This window comes from Ranitomeya variabilis, chromosome 2, assembly GCF_051348905.1.
Source record: "Ranitomeya variabilis isolate aRanVar5 chromosome 2, aRanVar5.hap1, whole genome shotgun sequence".
In the NCBI taxonomy this organism is placed as follows: Eukaryota; Metazoa; Chordata; class Amphibia; order Anura; family Dendrobatidae; genus Ranitomeya; species Ranitomeya variabilis.
In genome coordinates, this window is record NC_135233.1 from 424,994,475 (window position 1) to 425,015,926 (window position 21,452).

Sequence of the window (21,452 nt, forward strand, 5' to 3'; positions counted from 1 at the left end):
CTGCAGTGCATTTCACACTTCCAGGCTGATCTACAGTCCAAATGTCACAATGCCAAGTTAATTCCAAATATGTAAACCTGCTAAATCTGCAGGGGGTTGAATACTACTTGTAGGCACTGTATATGCAGACAATGCATTGTAGCGGGATGGATGTGGAACAGGTCGCACATAATATCCAGTATAAGGAGGAAACTGGTGCCAGTATAGGTGAGAAATGACAGCATAACGGCGCGTCTACAGATCTGCACCACGTATATAATACACTCATACACGACAGCCACACGTGGACCCAGAAACACATTTATTTCGAAAACTCTAGAAAATTTCATCTTCATGTCACCCTCCGTGTCCCGGCGAGTCCGACTTAGTCACTAAGAGATAAAACCTCTCCAGCATTTGGTGCTGCCGACTGCGGATCAGGATATGTGGACGGATTTCCGCTATGAAGTTGCTGGCAACATCCGGCTTCCACTTGTATCTCTGCAAGAAAGAATCAAAAATGGTGGCAGTGCTCCAGAATCGTAATATACAGAATCCAGTGTACAATCTGAGAAAACAGTAGCCGATAGCGCTCAATGCCAGGCGGCTGCACGGAAAGCTTACCAGATTCATCGTCTAGCACACGGTATTTTCCTGATACGTAATTTGCAGGGTTACTATGATGGGTACTGTAATCAGGACTCATGTCCTACTGCCAAAACGATCTACAGTGGCTTGTGAAAGTATTCACACCCTTGTCATTTTTTGTGTTTTGCTAACGCACAACCTGGAATTTCACTTTTTTGAGGGTTTGCATCGGTTCATATGATGCCGACATCTGTGAACATTTGGTTTTCTTTTTATTGTGAAGCAAATAACAAATAGGACAAAATAACTGAAACCTTCAGTGTGCAGAACTATTCACCCCCCTAAAACCAGTACTTTGAAGAGCCTCATTTTGCTACAATTACAGCTGAACGTCGCTTTGGATAAGCCTCTATGAAATTTCCACTTCTTACCACTGGGATTTTTGCTCATTCCTCAAGACAAAACTGCTCCAGCTCCTTCAGGTTAGATGTTTCCTCTGATGAACATCGATCTTCACGTCTGACCACAGATTCTCCAGTGGATGAAGGTCTGGGCTGTGACTCGGCCGCTCCAGAACATTTCCCCTTACACCACTCCAGTGTTGCTTCAGCAGTATGCTTTGGGTCATTGTCTTGTTGGACGGTGAACTTCCGTCCAAATCTCAAATCACTGACAGACAGACAGATTTTGCTCCATCCATGTATTTTGCACCATCCATCTTCCCCTCGATTCGGACCATTTTCCCTGTCCCTGCTGCCTAAAAACCTCCCCACAGCATGATGCTGCCACCATGTTTCACTGTGGGGATGGTGTTCTTGGGGTGATGAGGTGTGTTGGTTTGGCGCCAGACATAGCATTTACCTTGGTGGCCAAAAAGTTCAATTTTGGTCTCCTCTGACCGCAGCACCTTCCTCCATACATTTGGGGAGTCTCCCACATGTCTTTTGGCAATTTTTGTGTGTAAGTGGAGGCTTTTTTCTGCCCACGCTTCTATAACGGCCACCTCCATAGACTTTTCGGATTATTGTGGTTGTATATTTTACTCACTTTACCAACTTAGACTATTCAGTGCTGATGCATCACACACAAATCAGGTGACAAAAAATATATACACAGGTTTTAATGCAACAAAATAGGTAAAACGCCGGGGGATGAATACTTTTGCAAGCCATTGTGTATAGATGTCAGCATTAATGTAAGGAGGACCATTATGGGGCCCTAATGAGATAAATCAGGGATTAGTGGCAGGTGTTACCTCTATCAGGTAAGCAGCCACCATTGTGGCGCTGCGGGAGCGGCCGGCCTTACAGTGGATGTAGACGCTGTTGCCCTTTGTCCTGTGCTTGTGAACAAACTCTACCCCCTTCTGTAGGTGCTCGAGGGTGGGAACCCCGGTGAAGTCAATGGTGCTGAGCCTCAGCTGTTCCACCCCCAAAGCTTCCCACTCCTGGAAAGAAAGAAGAGCGATCGTGAAACGCATGGAGGGGTACAAGTGGATAGCAGACTAATACATGGGGGGGCAAAGGAAAGGGTGAAAACAAGATATCCATAGGATAGGGGATGTGTGATTGATCGATGGGGGTCCAACCACTGGGACCTGCACCATCTGGCACAGCAGTGCTCTTTTGTCCCTGTAGGATGCAGTGTTAGTGCACATGCTCGAGCGCCGCTCCATTCACGCTCTATGCGCTGCCCCCTGCTTTTTCCAGCAGCTCCAGAGAGAATGAGTGGAGCGGTGTTCGGGGGTCCGACCTGCTGTGCCATTTTGTAAAAGGGAGTACTGATCCTGAGAATGAAGGCGATGCAAGGCTGGTGGAGGGCTGTGAAACCTTCTAATTTGTTTCCCGCTTAGCGGCGCCGCAGTCCATCCAGCTAGGCAGGAAAGTGCAGCTGGCCGACTGTGCAGGGGATACAGTGCAGACAGTGCACCCCGACTGTGCATAGGATGCAGAGCAGTGCTCCTGTGTATCCAGCTAGGCAGGAAAGTGCACCCGGCCGACTGTGCAGGGGATACAGTGCGCCCTGACTGTGCAGAGGATGCAGAGCAGTGCTCCTGTGTATCCAGCTAGGCAGGAAAATGCAGCCGGCCGACTGTGCAGGGGATACAGTGCGCCCTGACTGTGCAGAGGATGCAGAGCAGTGCTCCTGTGTATCCAGCTAGGCAGGAAAGTGGAGCCGGACGACTGTGCAGAGGATACAGAGCGCCCTGACTGTGCAGAGGATGCAGAGCAGTGCTCCTGTGTATCCAGCTAGGCAGGAAAGTGGAGCCGGCCAACTGTGCAGAGGATACAGTGCAGACAATGCGCCCTGACTGTGCAGAGGATGCAGAGCAGTGCTCCAGTGTATCCAGCTATGCAGGAGACTGCAGACGACCAGACTGTGCAGGGGATGCAGAGCAGTGCTCCTGTGTATCCAGCTAGGCAGGAGACTGCAGCCGACATGACTGTGCAGGGGATACAGTGCAGATGATGCAGAGCAACATCCCCTTCATTCTCCGGATTAGTGGGGGCCCCAGAGCTCAGTCATATCTTAAGTTATATTGGGGAAGACTTCTAAGGGTACTGTCACACATTGAAATTTCGATCGCTACGACGGTACGATTCGTGACGTTCTAGCGATATCGTTACGATATCGCTGTGTCTGACACGCTACTGCGATCAGACACCCTGCTGAGAATCGTACGTCGTAGCAGATCGTTTGGAACTTTCTTTCGTCGCTTGATCTCCCGCTGTCATCGCTGGATCGTTGTGTGTGACAGCGATCCAGCGATGTGTTCGCTGGTAACCAGGGTAAACATCGGGTAACTAAGCGCAGGGCCGCGCTTAGTAACCCGATGTTTACTGTGGTTACCAGCGTAAACGTAAAAAAAACAAACAGTACATACTCACATGCCGGTGTCTGTCCCTCGGCGAAAGCTTCTCTGCACTGTGTAAGCACCAGAGCCGGAAAGCGAGCACAGCGGTGACGTCACCGCTGTGCTTTCCGGCCGCTGTGCTTACACAGTGCAGGGAAGCTTTCGCCAAGGGACAGACACCGGCATGTGAGTATGTACTGTTTGTTTTTTTTACGTTTACGCTGGTAACCAGGGTAAACATCGGGTTACTAAGCGCGGCCCTGCGCTTAGCAACCCGATGTTTACCCTGGTTACCCGGGGACTTCGGCATCGCTCCAGCGCCGTGATTGCAACGTGTGACAGCAGTCTACGACGCTGGAGCGATAATAGTACGACGCTGCGACGTCACGAATCGTGCCGTCGTAGCGATCGAAATTTCAATGTGTGACAGTACCCTTAGACATTGCAGACGGCAGACGCACCTGAGACGAGGGGCTGAGGAGCCTGGTTTCATATTCTTCATTCATAGTGATGACTCCACGTACGTTCTCTTCTTTAATTAACTGCAAAAAACGTCATAACCATTAGTCAAGCAGATGCAACAACGCTGATTGGTTGTGCCCGCCGGCATTTAAGGCTGTGTGCACACGGAGTTTTTGGAGTGAGTCACAAATCTAATGAGCGGCTCCTGATGGAGCTATAAACGCAGCACTGTCCAATCAGACGGCTGCAAAGATCACGTCGGGAGAAGGAAAACTCCCTAAATCAGGAGCCTTTCCTGACTCTGCGTCCTTGACAAAACGTGGTGTGTGACCACCTAAGATTTTTTTTTTTGTCCCATCTGTTGTCAGTATATTGTGAAAAACTGACACCCGCGGCTTCACGAGTTCAAAGCGACATAAAAAAAAATGAACTTTATTTTTTTACTTATACCGTTTTTGTGCCTTTTTTTCTTAATATGCAAAAAGTATCATGATTACAAAATATTGCATGCGAACAATATTTGTATAAAAATTTCTGATGTTCAAAAGAAAAAAGAAAAAAATCACTCCGGAAACTGGAGCATTTTTGAAACTAATTAATCATCTGCAAAGATCTGATTATAAAAACAACAAAACAGCAAAAAAAACAAGTGCAAAATCGTCTTCAAAATAGGTGCAATGTAAAAGGATTTGAAGCAAAGGAAAAGAACCTTAAACAGGACCCGCTGCCAGGTGACAGGTGCCCGGTTTTTGCTCATATGTTAATCCCAACTCTCCTGAATATTCTGGATTTTGTTATCTTTGAAATCCGCCATACAGTGCGAGAGATCTGGGCTTTTTGTTTGGTGCCAATTTGCCAATTAATTTATGTTTTTTGTTTTATTATTTTTTTTACCAAAGAGGTGTGGCTATCAGGATCCTCGGGGGCGTGTCTTAAAGCTGTGCTGACCCCTTTGGAAAACCCATAACAATTAGTAGCCAATTAAAATGCCGGCATCTCTGGAGCCAGCATAAAAGAAAAACCAAAAACTAGAATAGTAGAAAGAAGCAAGAGTAAAATAAAAGCTAACCAGGCTAGTGCTACTACAAGAAGGGGTCCAGGATGGGACATTACTACAAGATGGGGTCCGGGATGTGGCATTACTACAAGATGGGGTCCGGGATGGGGCATTACCACAAGATGGGGACCGGGATGGGGCATTACCACAAGATGGGGACCAGGATGGGGCATGACTACAAGATGGGGTCCGGGATGGGGCATGACTACAAGATGGGGTCCGGGATGGGGCGTTACTACAAGATGGGGTCCGGGATGGGGCGTTACTACAAGATGGGGACCGGGATGGGGTATTACTACAAGATGGGGAGCAGGATGAGGCGTTACTACAAGATGGGGAGCAGGATGAGGCGTTACTACAAGATGGGGAGCAGGATGGGGCATTACTACAAGATGGCGAGCAGGATGGGGCATTACTACAAGAAGGGGACCAGGATGAGGCATTACTACAAGAAGAGGACCAAGATGAGGCATTACTACAAGAAGAGGACCAGGATGGGGCATTACTACAAGAAGGGGACCGGGATGGGGCATTACTACAAGAAGGGGACCGGGATGGGGCATTACTACAAGAAGGGGACCGGGATGAGGCATTACTACAAGATGGGGAGCAGGATGGGGCATTACTATAAGAAGAGGGCCGGGATGGGGCATTACTATAAGAGGACCTGGATGGGGCATTACTATAAGAAGAGGACCGGGATGGGGCATTACTATAAGAAGAGGACCGGGATGGGGCATTACTACAAGAAGACCAGGATGAGGCGTTACTACAAGAAGGGGAACAGGATGAGGCATTACTATAAGAAGAGGACCGGGATGGGGCATTACTATAAGAAGAGGACCGGGATGGGGCATTACTATAAGAAGAGGACCGGGATGGGGCATTACTATAAGAAGAGGACCGGGATGGGGCATGACTATAAGAGGACCGGGATGGGGCATGACTACAAGATGGGGACTGGGATGAGGCGTTACTATAAGAAGAGGACCAGGATGAGGCATTACTACAAGATGGGGAGCAGGATGGGGCATTACTATAAGAAGAGGACCAGGATGGGGCATTACTACAAGATTGGGAAACTAATCCCATAGTCCTATATATAATGTGGCTGGGGTCACTTCATCATAGAATTCAAACACATTTCCAACATGGTAATTACCATCCGAAAAAAAGAAGTGAGGAAAAGGTGGTAGTAAAAACAATACATTTATTAATGAAATTTGTTCTAAAAAGTATATAGACATAGCATAATGAACAATGTTTTAGACAGAAAAACGGGGAACGGAAACCCTCCAAGTACCAAGGGAGGCTTATCCAGCACTATGCCACATCTCATTAAAGCACAATAGTGTGCGGTGCGCCAAGAAGACTACCACTGTTGCGGTGTATATGTTATGGGGAGAAAGTATATATATCTCCTGCCAGACCGGATGTATCCAGGGAAGTGGCAGCAATTTGTCCTAAACCCTGGAGAGTGACAAAGGCACTATGTATACCGGTAAAAGTGTGGCAGTCAAAATTACCATAAGATCAATTACCTGCAATGTGAGTCTTTGTTCTGTGCGCTCCGGTCTTAGTGCTGTGAGGGCCTCCCGCGCCCGACTAACGCCGTTTCGCAGTAATGCTTCTTCAAAATGGGGCACGCCCCATTTTGAAGAAGCATTACTGCGAAACGGCGCTAGTCGGGCGCGGGAGGCCCTCACAGCACTAAGACCGGAGCGCACAGAACAAAGACTCACATTGCAGGTAATTGATCTTATGGTAATTTTGACTGCCACACTTTTACCGGTATACATAGTGCCTTTGTCACTCTCCAGGGTTTAGGACAAATTGCTGCCACTTCCCTGGATACATCCGGTCTGGCAGGAGATATATATACTTTCTCCCCATAACATATACACCGCAACAGTGGTAGTCTTCTTGGCGCACCGCACACTATTGTGCTTTAATGAGATGTGGCATAGTGCTGGATAAGCCTCCCTTGGTACTTGGAGGGTTTCCGTTCCCCGTTTTTCTGTCTAAAACATTGTTCATTATGCTATGTCTATATACTTTTTAGAACAAATTTCATTAATAAATGTATTGTTTTTACTACCACCTTTTCCTCACTTCTTTTTTTCGGATGGTAATTACCATGTTGGAAATGTGTTTGAAGATTGGGAAACTACAAGATGGGTACATTACTATGATGCTAATTGTATGACAAAATTACTGTATGTGGCCAATAAGGGGACACAAAAAGGAAATTATAATAAAATTGCAAAAATGTAAAAGAAAAAAAAAATCAAAATAAAGTGTGAAAATTATCTTTGGACTAAAACTGCTGTTTATGTATAAACTAAAGAAAACAAAGAAGTGCATGTTATCGCCGACCCTGTAATGACCCCACTATAAACTACCATAACCCAGATATTTAAATAAAAGCCAAAAATGTTCACAAAAATTATCAAAAGGTGCATAGAAAATCCAATATGGTATCACTAAAAGTGTCATCTCGGACCCCAGATTCACACTTGTTCTATGTGCTGCGCATATACCCAGCCGGGTGTGAGACCCCTGGCCCAGGCGAGGTGGGCGCACATGCAGTAAATCATCGGGGTCTGGGTATTTTTTCCTCAAACTGAACGACAATTTTGGTGACTGCGATGGCTACGTTCTGCCCTTACAAGAAATGTCGCCGGTTGACGCCACAAGAAAACCCTGAAAAGCCGTTATCAGTTAGATTATTTAGGTCGTAGCAATGGCGGCACCGTGCGGGTTACAACATGACAGTGCAGAGCAGTGTGCGGCCACACAACCTGCGATGGAAACAAAGAAACGAACAGAAAATGCCTCCACATCCAGCTGGTGACAGTGGCAGGCAGTACAGGAGGCCTACTCCTCTCTGGTGGCCATTACTGGCCACTATTCCCATACGGCGTCTGTGCGGAGACAGGATCGGCTCCTGGAGCCGTTAATGGCGGACCTACAGTCCATCACATCACCTCACTGCGCAGCCGCGACTACTTACACTGCGCATGCGCGCTTACCTTATCGCTCATTCCCCGAAAGGGCAACGCTCCAAGGATAACAGTCTCGTCGATCCTGTCATACCATTTCCGGCGGGATATCTTCTCCATGACAACGTTATACAGCAGGGTCGGGTAGAATAAAACTCGCGTGGCCGCTGACTGTAAACTCATGATCCTGGCAGAGTGTATTAATTGCGACCCGTGGAAACTGCAACCACCATCTTTGTCGCTGGCACTTCCGCTTCAAGGTGAGAGTGGACGGAAGTGGAGTGCCGCCATCTTATGTTAGGGCAGTGGTAAAACTCGGCCATGTTGGATGCGGGAATTGTGCAGCATCAGTAATGGCCAGGATTTGGGAGATAACAGAAGACTGGCGGGAAATCATTGGCGGGTTCTAATGAGACAATTGACGTTTTGGTGATTAGAACTCCACTTTCTTGGCATATGCTGACTAAACGCTGTGAATTCTACCGGTTACTGAAGTCAGTCACAGATATTAACCAGAGTGTGGTAGCTGCGCCTTATTAGCAGATTTTGCTGCTTCTTCACCACTTATTTTATCCCTGTGGTAAAGTCCATGGTGACAGTCCGCAGAATGAGTGCTCAACATCGGCACCGCAGGTCACTGGTCTCAGAATGCCGCCGCTCTCACCATCCTTACCGCGGGTCACTGGTCTCAGAATGCTGCCGCTCTCACCGTCCGCACCGCGGGTCACTGGTCTCAGAATGCTGCCACTCTCACCATCGGCACCGCGGATCACTGGTCTCAGAATGCCGCCGCTCTCACCGTCCACGCCGCGGGTCACTGGTCTCAGAATGCCGCCGCTCTCACCATCTCCACCGCGGATCATTGGTCTCAGAATGCCGCCGCTCTCACCGTCCGCACTGCGGATCACTGGTCTCAGAATGCTGCCGCTCTCACCGTCCGCACCGCGGGTCAATGGTCTCAGAATGCTGCCGCTCTCACCGTCCGCACCGCGGATCACTGGTCTCAGAATGCCGCCGCTCTCACCGTCCGCACCGCGGGTCACTGGTCTCCCGTCACACAGATTTGATCGCGTCCACTTTGCCGGTCGTTTCTTACACTGCGGATTTCTGCACACAAATCAGCAACGAAACTGCAGGAACAATTCACACTGCACATTTACTCTTAAAGGTTAAATGTTCACTTGCTGACCCCTGGGACCCCCAGAAACCCTGAAATTGGGGACCTGAAACTTGGAGAAGATCTAGAGCAGCGGTGCGTGCAGACAATATCCATTCTCTACTGGGCTGCCGCCATTGGCAAAGAATGAGCACAACTGTGCTCCATCCGAGATGGCGTCTGCAGCGCCTCGATCACAGTAGGGTCTAAGTGGTCAGACCCCCAACAATCAAGTGATCCCCTATTCTGTGGTTTTTGGTAGAGACCCTTTAATTGGCGCAAGAGTACACTTAAAGGGCTGATCGCTAGGGTTGAGCGAAACGGATCGGTCATTTTCATAAGTCGCCGACTTACCCGATCCCAGCGTGGGATCGGCCATGCGGTACACGATCTTCGCGCCAAAGTCGCATTTCATATGACGCTTAAAGCGCCATTTCTCAGCCAATGAAGGTGCACGCAGAGTGTGGGCAGCGTGATGACATAGGTCCTGGTCCCCACCATCTTAGAGAAGGGCATGGCAGTGATTGGCTTGCTTTCTGCAGCGTCACAGGGGCTATAAAGGGGCGTTCCCGACAACCGCCATCTTACTGCTGCTGATCTGAGCGTAGGGAGAGGTTGCTGCCGCTTCGTCAGAAGCAGGGATAGCGTTAGGCAGGGTACATAAAGCCCCAAACCGCTTGTGCTGTAGCGATTTCCACTGTCCAACACCACCTTTTCTTTTTGGGACAGTGGAGGCTCGATTTCTGTGTAACAGCTCTGTAGGTTATAAGGCTCCCTGATAGCTGCGTTGCTGTGTCTACGCCGCTGTGCAAACCAACTGCTTTTTTCAAAGCACAAATCCTGTTGCTCCTTCATCTCTGCACAGCTATCTATCTTGTTTGTTTGTCCACACTTTTGACTTTTGTGTGCAGCAGTCCTTTTTATTGCTGCCTGACATACTTTTCCGAGATAACTGTAGGGAGATAGTAATTGTAGTACAGTCCCTTTTTTTTTTTTTTTTTTTTTGTTATATCTCTTCAAGCCACTTTTTGCTACAGAAAATATACTCTAATACAGTGGCCCCGATTTATTCACAATTCTCCCAGAAAAAAAAAATAAAAGTGGGAGATTAAGATTGGCAAATCTGCATCAGTGCCAGTCCTGTGTGTGGCATCTGTCTTTGTTTTTCTGCCACAGAAAACCTACTTTTTAACAGTGGGCCTGATTTCTTCACAATTCTCCCAGAAAAAAAAATACAAGTGGGAGATTAAGATTGGCAAATCTGCATTAGTGCCAGTCGTGTATGTGGCATCTTTTTTTTTTTTTATTTCTGCCACAGAAAACCTACTGTGTAGCAGTGGGGCTGATTTCTTCCTAACTCTCCCAGAAAAAAAAATAAAAGTGGGAGATTAAGATTGGCAAATCTGCATTAGTGCCAGTCCTGTGTGTGGCATCTTTTTTTTTTTTTTAATTTCTGCCACAGAAAACCTACTGTGTAGCAGTGGGGCTGATTTCTTCCTAATTCTCCCAGAAAAAAAAAATAAAAGTGGGAGATTAAGATTGGCAAATCTGCATTAGTGCCAGTCCTGTGTGTGGCATCTTTTTTTTTTTAATTTCTGCCACAGAAAACCTACTGTGTAGCAGTGGGGCTGATTTCTTCCTAATTCTCCCAGAAAAAAAAAATAAAAGTGGGAGATTAAGATTGGCAAATCTGCATTAGTGCCAGTCGTGTGTGTGGCATCTTTTTTTTTTTTTAATTTCTGCCACAGAAAACCTACTGTGTAGCAGTGGGGCTGATTTCTTCCTAATTCTCCCAGAAAAAAAAACAAAAGTGGGAGATTAAGATTGGCAAATCTGCATTAGTGCCAGTCCTGTGTGTGGCATCTTTTTTTTTTTTTATTTCTGCCACAGAAAACCTACTGTATAGCAATGGGGCTGATTTCTTCCTAATTCTCCCAGAAAAAAAAATAAAAGTGGGAGATTAAGATTGGCAAATCTGCATTGGTGCCAGTCCTGTGTGTGGCATCTTTTTTTTTTTTTAATTTCTGCCACAGAAAACCTACTGTGTAGCAGTGGGCCTGATTAAATCACTTGTCTCACATATCCCCCCCAAAAAATAAAATAAAGGGATAATAATCTTGCCAAACCTGTGCATCTGTGCGAGTGCTGTCTGTGGTATCTGTCAGTCATTTTGTGCCACAGGAACTATACCGTGATATAGTGGGCCTGATTCAATCCCTTGTCTCCCATATCCCAAAAAAGAGGGACATTTCTATTGCCAGTGGGTGCATCTGCGTCATTCCGGCTAGTGCCATATCTGCCAGCCTCTTTCTGCTAATCAAACTGTGTTGTGTATTACAGTGGGCCTGATTTTTCCTTGCATTCTCCCACACTTAAATAGGGACATTTCTATTGCCAGTGTTTTTATCTGCGTCACTCTTGTTAGTGCCATATCTGCCAGCCTCTTTCTGCAAATCAAACTGTTGTGTAATACAGTGGGCCTGATTTTTCCCTGGATTCTCCCACACATAAAAAAGGGAGATTTAAATTCACAACCAGTTCACGTACACCTTCTTCCTGGTTTTACTGGACCACATAACGGTTGTTAGTTTGATTACATTTTTCCAATAATGAGGAAGTCTGGTGGAAGAGGTCGTGGCCGTGGGCATTCATTGCCAGCTGGTAATGATGTTAGTGGTCGTGGAGCATCAGGTGGTCGTGGGAAAAGCAATATAGCCCCTAAGTCTCGAGTTGTTGAGCCAGCGTCATCGTCTGGCTACACAAGGCCTCGAAGGCTCCCTTTTCTGGGAGTAGGAAAACCGCTTTTGAAGCCGGAGCAGCAGGAACAAGTATTGGCTTTCATTGCTGACTCTGCCTCTACCTCTTTCTCCTCCTCCTCGGAAAGTGCCAAATGTCAGAGCAGTGTGTCGTCAGTGGATGCTCCCGCTCAGGAACAAGTCGCTTCCTTGCGTCCTTCACCCAGAACAACAGTGAAGGATGCGTCAGGCGACACAACTGGTTACTCCATGGAGCTCTTTACACATACCGTGCCTGGGTTCGAAAGTGAAATTGTTAACAGGCCATGCCCATTACAAGATGAATCGGACATGGAGTGCACAGATGCACAGCCACAGCCAGATTATAATGCTGTTCCTTTGACTCAGATCAGAACATTGCCCTCGCAGTGTACTGATCCAGAATCTGACCCCGAGGAGACTATGGACTATCTCCGTCACGAACGCTATAGCACCGGCTTACACGGTGACCCAGAGGAAGGTGCACAGAACATAGAAGAGGAGGTCATAGATGACCCAGTTGTTGACCCCGATTGGCAGCCATTGGGGGAACAGGGTGCAGGCTGCAGTAGCTCTGAAGCGGAGGAGGAGGAGCCGCAGCAGACATCAACATCGCAACAGGTTCCATCTGGCAGGCCCGTATCTGGCCAAAAACGTGTGGCAAAACCAAAACCAGTTGTAGGACAGTGTGGCCATCAGGTTCAAGTAGCTCAGTGTGCAATGCCTGAAAAGGTATCCGATAGGAAGAGTGCAGTGTGGAATTTTTTAACCAAGATCCCAATGATCAGCGCAAAGTCATCTGTAAGAAATGCTCCAGGACCTTCAGCAGAGGTCAGAATTTTAAAAATTTAAATACAAGTTGCATGCATCGACATTTAACCACCATGCACTTGCAAGCCTGGACACACTACCAAACGTCCCTTAATGTTGTAGCACCCTCTCACAATGAAGCTAATAAGCAAGGCGACATCCCTTCCCTCCCTGTAAGCCCACCGTTTACCACACCACCTGCAGGTAATGTGGCGGTTTCGTCGCAAGGCCAAAGCAGTCAGGGAATCACCAGGTTCGTGGTCGGAAAAACTGTATGTAGGGCACCATCAAGAATACCGTCACCAACCCTCTCTCAGTCACCCATGTCCACCGGCACCCCCGCTAGTTCCACCGTATGCAGCTCTCCAGTCCAGCTCACCCTACATGAGACTCTCGTTAGGAAAAGGAAGTACTCATCCTCGCATCTCCGTACACAGGGTTTGAACGCCCACATTGCTAGACTAATCTCGTTAGAGATGATGCCCTACCGGTTAGTTGAAACCGAAGCTTTCAAAGCCCTGATGGACTACGCTGTACCACGCTACGAGCTACCCAGTCGACACTTCTTTTCGAGAAAAGCCATCCCAGCCCTCCACCAGCATGTAAAAGACCGCATTGTCCATGCGCTCAGGCAATCTGTGAGTAGCAAGGTGCACTTGACAACAGATGCATGGACCAGTAGGCATGGCCAGGGGCGTTACGTCTCCATCACGGCACACTGGGTTAATGTGGTGGATGCAGGGTCCAGAGGGGACAGTAATATTGGGACAGTTCTGCCTAGCCCACGGTGTAGGAAACAGTTGGCTGTAGGCGTTCGTCCCCCCTCCTCCTCCTTGTCCTCCAGCAGAAGCGAGAGCTCGTCCACAGACCGCAGTCGCACCACCACTCCATCCGCAGCTGCCACTGTTGCACACGAGGTGTCCAATTATGGAACAGCTTGTGGCAAGCATCAGCAGGCTGTATTGGCAATGAAGTGTTTGGGCGACAACAGACACACCGCGGAAGTTCTGTCCGAGTTCTTGCAGCAAGAAACTCAGTCATGGCTGGGCACTGTACATCTTGAGGCAGGCAAGGTAGTCAGTGACAACGGAAGGAATTTTATGGCTGCCATAGCCCTTTCACAACTGAAACACATTCCTTGCCTGGCTCACACCTTAAACCTGGTGGTGCAGTGCTTCCTGAAAAGTTATCCGGGGTTACCCGACCTGCTGCTGAAAGTGCGCAGACTTTGCTCTCACATCCGCCGTTCGCCTGTACACTCCAGCCGTATGCATAACCATCAGCGGGCTTTGAACCTTCCACAGCATCGCCTAATCATCGACGTTGCAACAAGGTGGAACTCCACACTGCACATGCTTCAAAGACTGTGCGAACAGAGGCGTGCTGTTATGTATTTGTGGGAGGATACACATACACGGGCAGGCAGTTGGATGGCAGACATGGAGTTGTCAGCTGTGCAGTGGTCGAAGCTCCAAGACCTGTGTCAAGTCCTTCAGTGTTTTGAGGAATGCACACGGCTGGTTAGTGCAGACAACGCCATAATAAGCATGAGCATCCCCCTAATGCGTCTGCTGATGCAAAGTTTGACGCACATAAAGGAACAGGCGTCTGCAGCCGAGGACGAGGGAAGCCTTGATGACAGTCAGCCATTGTCTGCTCAGGGAAGTCTACAGGACGAGGTGGCGGGTGAAGAGGAGGAGGATGATGGGGATGACTTTTTGTTGGATGAGGAAGCTTCTCAGGGGGCAATAGAAACTGCTGGCGGTGCAAGGCCGGGTTCTGGGTTTTTGAGGGAGACAAGTGAAGTGGATTTGCCAGAAAGTGCTCCTCAACCCAGCATAAGCACTGACTTGACAACTGGAACATTGGCCCACATGGCGGATTATGCCTTGCGTATCCTCAAAAGGGACCCACGCATTTTAAAAATGATGACAGATGACGATCACTGGTTGGCCTGCCTCCTTGATCCTCGCTATAAAGGCAAATTGCAAAATATCATGCCACATGAGAACCTCGAACAGATATTGGCAACCAAACAAGCTACTCTTGTAGACCGTTTAATGCAGGCATTCCCAGCACACAGCGCCGGTGATGGTTCTCACACGAGCCGCAGGGGGCACCAGGGCAGAGGTGTTAGAGGTGCACAGATCAGAAGTGGTGTAGGACAGAGGGGTTTTCTGACAAGGTTGTGGAGTGATTTTGCAATGACCGCAGACACGACAGGTACAGCAGCATCCATTCAAAGTGACAGGAGACAACATTTGTCCAGTTGTCCAGACAACTATTTTTCCTCCATTACCGATGTGCTCCCTCAACCGTCATTCCCCTTTGATTACTGGGCATCCAAAATAGACACCTGGCCTGAATTGTCTGAATATGCATTGCAGGAGCTTGCTTGCCCAGCAGCTAGTGTGCTATCAGAAAGAGTATTCAGTGCTGCTGGTTCAATACTGACCGAAAAAAGGACTCGTCTGGCTACCCAAAATGTTGATGAGCTAACCTTCATAAAAATGAACCACTCATGGATTTCAAATTATTTTGCCCCACTTTTCCCGGCTGACACCTAGCTTTCCTGTAAAAAGGTCTTGCTTTGGGACTGGTGTTACTGACTGTTCCAATCTCTTAATTTGCAGCTGCTGTTTGTCCAGAATACAACATGTTTTCACCTCCCTAAATGCACTAACTCCCCCCACGGGGCCGTGGTCTCGCCACTTGTCGCAAGCACCCGTCAGAGTGCCGTTTGTCTGAAGAGGTGTGTGTGCCCACTTTTGGTCGACGGGACTGGCACTGGGTCCCTCATAGTACAATGAAGTGTCTCTGGTGGTGGTGGCGCGCACCCAACGTCAGACACACCGTTGTAACATGAGGGGCCCTGGGCTTGTACCGCCGGCCAGGAGAGAGTGTCCCCCCCCAAGGTCAAACAGTGCTCTACCACTTGCTAAATTATCTGTCGCTGCTCCACCACTGTTTAGTATAGGCGCTGAAATCCTTCCATGCCTGGCACAGACAATAACAGTTTGTTGACATGTATGATGCTAGTTAAAATAGACAGGGGCCCTGTCCTACATTTGCACCAGTAAATACTTTGCGCCAAATTACAATGTCTGAAAGTCAGCATAGGAGCACACCCCTGTACCTAAGTATGCCACCCTTTTTTTTTTGGGGGGGGGGGTTATTTTTGTTTTGGATACATTAACATCACCTTAGGTTTTGGGACTCGGAGTACATACTGTGTCAGACACTCCTTCCAATTGTCCTCCACTGACCACACCAATGCTGCCTGTGTACCCCTGCCACATAATGGAACCTGCATAGAGCCTAATTTATTATTTTAGGCCTAGGAAGTCTGTCTGTGGTCCCTCCTTCCAGTTGTCCTCCACTGACCACACCAATGCTGCATGTGTTCCTGTTGCCAAATTTAAGCTGCATAGAGCCTAATTTATTATTTTAGGCCTAGGAAGTCTGTCTGCGGTCCCTCCTTCCAATTGTCCTCCACTGACCACACCAATGCTGCCTGTGTACCCCTGCCACATAATGGAACCTGCGTAGAGCCTAATTTATTATTTTAGGCCTAGGAAGTCTGTCTGCGGTCCCTCCTTCCAATTGTCCTCCACTGACCACACCAATGCTGCCTGTGTACCCCTGCCACATAATGGAACCTGCATAGAGCCTAATTTATTATTTTAGGCCTAGGAAGTCTGTCTGCGGTCCCTCCTTCCAATTGTCCTCCACTGACCACACCAATGCTGCCTGTGTATTCCTGTTGCCAAATTTAAGCTGCATAGAGCCTAATTTATTATTTTAGGCCTAGGAAGTCTGTCTGCGGTCCCTCCTTCCAATTGTCCTCCACTGACCACACCAATGCTGCCTGTGTACCCCAGCCACATAATGGAACCTGCATAGAGCCTAATTTATTATTTTAGGCCTAGGAAGTCTGTCTGCGGTCCCTCCTTCCAATTGTCCTCCACTGACCACACCAATGCTGCCTGTGTATTCCTGTTGCCAAATTTAAGCTGCATAGAGCCTAATTTATTACTTTAGGCCTAGGAAGTCTGTCTGCGGTCCCTCCTTCCAATTGTCCTCCGCTGACCACACCAATGCTGCCTGTGTATTCCTGTTGCCAAATTTAAGCTGCATAGAGCCTAATTTATTATTTTAGGCCTAGGAAGTCTGTCTGTGGTCCCTCCTTCCAATTGTCCTCCACTGACCACACCAATGCTGCCTGTGTACCCCAGCCACATAATGGAACCTGCATAGAGCCTAATTTATTATTTTAGGCCTAGGAAGTCTGTCTGCGGTCCCTCCTTCCAATTGTCCTCCACTGACCACACCAATGCTGCCTGTGTATTCCTGTTGCCAAATTTAAGCTGCATAGAGCCTAATTAATTATTTTAGGCCTAGGAAGTCTGTCTGCGGTCCCTCCTTCCAATTGTCCTCCGCTGACCACACCAATGCTGCCTGTGTATTCCTGTTGCCAAATTTAAGCTGCATAGAGCCTAATTTATTATTTTAGGCCTAGGAAGTCTGTCTGTGGTCCCTCCTTCCAATTGTCCTCCACTGACCACACCAATGCTGCCTGTGTATTCCTGTTGCCAAATTTAAGCTGCATAGAGCCTAATTTATTATTTTAGGCCTAGGAAGTCTGTCTGCGGTCCCTCCTTCCAATTGTCCTCCACTGACCACACCAATGCTGCCTGTGTACCCCTGCCACATAATGGAACCTGCGTAGAGCCTAATTTATTATTTTAGGCCTAGGAAGTCTGTCTGCGGTCCCTCCTTCCAATTGTCCTCCACTGACCACACCAATGCTGCCTGTGTACCCCTGCCACATAATGGAACCTGCATAGAGCCTAATTTATTATTTTAGGCCTAGGAAGTCTGTCTGCGGTCCCTCCTTCCAATTGTCCTCCACTGACCACACCAATGCTGCCTGTGTATTCCTGTTTCCAAATTTAAGCTGCATAGAGCCTAATTTATTATTTTAGGCCTAGGAAGTCTGTCTGCGGTCCCTCCTTCCAATTGTCCTCCACTGACCACACCAATGCTGCCTGTGTACCCCAGCCACATAATGGAACCTGCATAGAGCCTAATTTATTATTTTAGGCCTAGGAAGTCTGTCTGCGGTCCCTCCTTCCAATTGTCCTCCACTGACCACACCAATGCTGCCTGTGTATTCCTGTTGCCAAATTTAAGCTGCATAGAGCCTAATTTATTATTTTAGGCCTAGGAAGTCTGTCTGCGGTCCCTCCTTCCAATTGTCCTCCGCTGACCACACCAATGCTGCCTGTGTATTCCTGTTGCCAAATTTAAGCTGCATAGAGCCTAATTTATTATTTTAGGCCTAGGAAGTCTGTCTGCGGTCCCTCCTTCCAATTGTCCTCCACTGACCACACCAATGCTGCCTGTGTACCCCAGCCACATAATGGAACCTGCATAGAGCCTAATTTATTATTTTAGGCCTAGGAAGTCTGTCTGCGGTCCCTCCTTCCAATTGTCCTCCACTGACCACACCAATGCTGCCTGTGTATTCCTGTTGCCAAATTTAAGCTGCATAGAGCCTAATTAATTATTTTAGGCCTAGGAAGTCTGTCTGCGGTCCCTCCTTCCAATTGTCCTCCACTGACCACACCAATGCTGCCTGTGTACCCCAGCCACATAATGGAACCTGCATAGAGCCTAATTTATTATTTTAGGCCTAGGAAGTCTGTCTGCGGTCCCTCCTTCCAATTGTCCTCCACTGACCACACCAATGCTGCCTGTGTATTCCTGTTGCCAAATTTAAGCTGCATAGAGCCTAATTAATTATTTTAGGCCTAGGAAGTCTGTCTGCGGTCCCTCCTTCCAATTGTCCTCCGCTGACCACACCAATGCTGCCTGTGTATTCCTGTTGCCAAATTTAAGCTGCATAGAGCCTAATTTATTATTTTAGGCCTAGGAAGTCTGTCTGCGGTCCCTCCTTCCAATTGTCCTCCACTGACCACACCAATGCTGCCTGTGTATTCCTGTTGCCAAATTTAAGCTGCATAGAGCCTAATTTATTATTTTAGGCCTAGGAAGTCTGTCTGCGGTCCCTCCTTGCAATTGTCCCCCACTGACCACACCAATGCTGCCTGTGTACCCCTGTAACCAATTTAAAACTGCATAGAGCCAACTTTTTTAGTTAACACATACGATACTACCTTTGTCTGTCTGCGCCACTAAATCACGCTGTCCTCCACTGAAAAAGCTGAGCTTCAATCTTCCGGCTCTCATTAATTATTTTTAAATGTAACACTACAGTTGCCATACTACTTGGGTTGGGGCCTAGTAACGGGGTCTGCCGCTCCTTGGTGTTCTCCTCCTCCTTGGTGTTCTCCTCCGGGTTTCCTTGTCTGAGCTTCAATCTTCCGGCTCTCATTAAGTATTTTTAAATTTAACACTACAGTTGCCATACTACTTGGGTTGGGGCCTAGTAACGGTGTCTGCCGCTCCTTGGTGTTCTCCTCCTCCTTCTGAGCTTCAATCTTCCGGCTCTCATTAAAGGGAACCTGTCACCACGTTTTTGGAAGATGGGATAAAAATAGCGTTAAATAGGGGCAGAGGTGGGCGTTACATTAGTGTGTTTGTTATGCGTTTATTACCCACCTAAGTTGCCGAAATACCTTTGCAAAGTCTCCGTTTTCGCCTGTCAATCAGGCTGGTCTGGTCAAAAGGGCGTCTTGTCTTCCCCCAGATTTTGCGTAGTTTTCCGTTGATGGCGTAGTGGTGTGCGCATGCCCAAGGTCCCGAATCCTCTGCCAGGGGATTTAAAAGAGCGCGCTGTTCGTTATTTCATTGGTGATCGGTGGGCGCGGCCATCTTCCTTTGGCCGCGCGTGCGCAGAAGCGGCGCTCTGCTGGCCGCGGCTTCAGGAAAATGGCCGCCGCGATATCCATCTGCGCACGCGCGGCATCCCGCGGCCATTTTCCTGAAGCCGCGGCCATCAGAGCGCCGCTTCTGCACACGCGCGGCCAAAGGAAGATGGCCGCGCCCACCGATCACCAATGAAATAACGAACAGCGCGCTCTTTTAAATCCCCTGGCAGAGGATTCGGGACCTTGGGCATGCGCACACCACTACGCCACCAACGGAAAACTACGCAAAATCTGGGGGAAGACAAGACGCCCTTTTGACCAGACCAGCCTGATTGACAGGCGAAAACGGAGACTTTGCAAAGGTATTTCGGCAACTTAGGTGGGTAATAAACGCATAACAAACACACTAATATAACGCCCACCTCTGCCCCTATTTAACGCTATTTTTATCCCATCTTCCAAAAACGTGGTGACAGGTTCCCTTTAAGTATTTTTAAATTTAACACTACAGTTGCCATACTACTTGGGTTGGGGCCTAGTAACGGGGTCTGCCGCTCCTTGGTGTTCTCCTCCTCCTTGGTGTTCTCCTCCGGGTTTCCTTGTCTGAGCTTCAATCTTCCGGCTCTCATTAAGTATTTTTAAATGTAACACTACAGTTGCCATACTACTTGGGTTGGGGCCTAGTAACGGGGTCTGCCGCTCCTTGGTGTTCTCCTCCTCCTTGGTGTTCTCCTCCGGGTTTCCTTGTCTGAGCTTCAATCTTCCGGCTCTCATTAAGTATTTTTAAATTTAACACTACAGTTGCCATACTACTTGGGTTGGGGCCTAGTAACGGTGTCTGCCGCTCCTTGGTGTTCTCCTCCTCCTTGGTGTTCTCCTCCTGGTTTCCTTGTCTGAGCTTCAATCTTCCAGCTCTCATTAAGTATTTTTAAATGTAACACTACAGTTGCCATACTACTTGGGTTGGGGCCTAGTAACGGGGTCTGCCGCTCCTTGGTGTTCTCCTCCACTGAACAAAGCAGTGCCGCCTGTTTCCTACTGTTAGCAATTTAGAACTGCATTTAGCCTAGTTACTTATTTGGCCCTACTCACTCTGTCAGCCTCTCATTACCATGGTCCTCCACTGAACAAAGCAATGCCGCCTGGTTAGTCCTGTTACCAATTTTGAACTGCATTTAGGCCACTCTATTATTTGGGCCTATATCTGTGTTTCCTCCTCATCCTGCCCATTGACCAGCCACTGCTAGATTAGTCCGCTGGTACATTGACCCAGACCACTACATTCCCCTTGCACTCTACACAGCCTGAATCTGATCCTGCTGAAAGTCAGGTTCCTCTTCCCGCATACTATACCACCTTACACAGGGACAAAGAGGAAGGTGCAGGTGAAAGTGCAGGTTCCTTCATCAGGTGGGGGGGCACACTCGTTGGCAACGTCACTGGCACAGGGCCCCTCATAGTACGCAAAGTGTCGCTGCCGGTGGGAGGCGCCCCCGCCGTGCAAACACACTGCCGTACTGTGAGGGGCCCTGTGCCAGTGCCAATGCGAATGAGTGGGACCCCCTGCTTGCTCAGGATCACAGCACTTGCAACATTGCAATACTTACCTCTAACTGCTCCACCGCTGTGACGTACTCCACGTTTCCTGGGCCCACTGAAAACTTGAACCAGCCCTACCCCCCACAACTTTAGCCAAATGACCCCCCAATTTTCAATGGCTACCTATTATTGTAAGGTAAATTAAGATTGACAAGCTTAAGTAACAAGAATTGATGTTTTTGGCATTAAAATGGGCACTGTAGGTGTTTTCCTGGCCTCCACTCACTGCCGACTATGCTTCCCCATTGACTTGCATTGGGTTTCGTGTTTCGGCCAAACAACGACCCCGACTTTGCAAGAAGATCGGCCGATTTCACTCGACTCGACTTTTGACAAAG

At 48.2% G+C, this 21,452-nt stretch overlaps 1 protein-coding gene across 2 annotated transcripts; it reads right to left on the reverse strand.

Moving 5' to 3' along the window:
- Positions 1-278: 278 nt before the first annotated feature.
- PTPMT1 (protein tyrosine phosphatase mitochondrial 1) lies at positions 279-8,198 on the reverse strand. 2 transcript variants are annotated; one of them, XM_077286696.1, is made up of 4 exons: positions 7,973-8,198; positions 3,883-3,963; positions 1,823-2,014; positions 279-480 (listed from the first exon to the last, which is right to left on the reverse strand). In XM_077286696.1, exons 1-4 carry the CDS (start codon positions 8,123-8,125, stop codon positions 337-339), a joined length of 570 nt encoding a protein of 189 aa, XP_077142811.1. In that variant the 5' UTR covers positions 8,126-8,198; the 3' UTR covers positions 279-336. The 2 variants fall into 2 exon arrangements, with proteins under 2 accessions (XP_077142811.1, XP_077142812.1); XM_077286697.1 differs by lacking the exon at positions 7,973-8,198 and adding an exon at positions 7,742-7,879.
- Between the last annotated feature and the right edge of the window lie 13,254 nt (positions 8,199-21,452).

What these genes read in the sequence shown, in the direction of transcription:
- PTPMT1 (XM_077286696.1), bottom strand. Translation starts at nt 8,125, where the DNA reads ATGAGTTTACAGTCAGCGGCCACGCGAGTTTTATTCTACCCGACCCTG. An exon ending in TTCGGGGAATGAGCGATAAG is followed by an intron (nt 3,964 to 7,972) that starts GTAAGCGCGCAT and finishes CGTTTTTTGCAG; the next exon opens with TTAATTAAAGAAGAGAACGT. An exon ending in TGGCTGCTTACCTGATAGAG is followed by an intron (nt 481 to 1,822) that starts GTAACACCTGCC and finishes TCTTTCTTGCAG; the next exon opens with AGATACAAGTGGAAGCCGGA.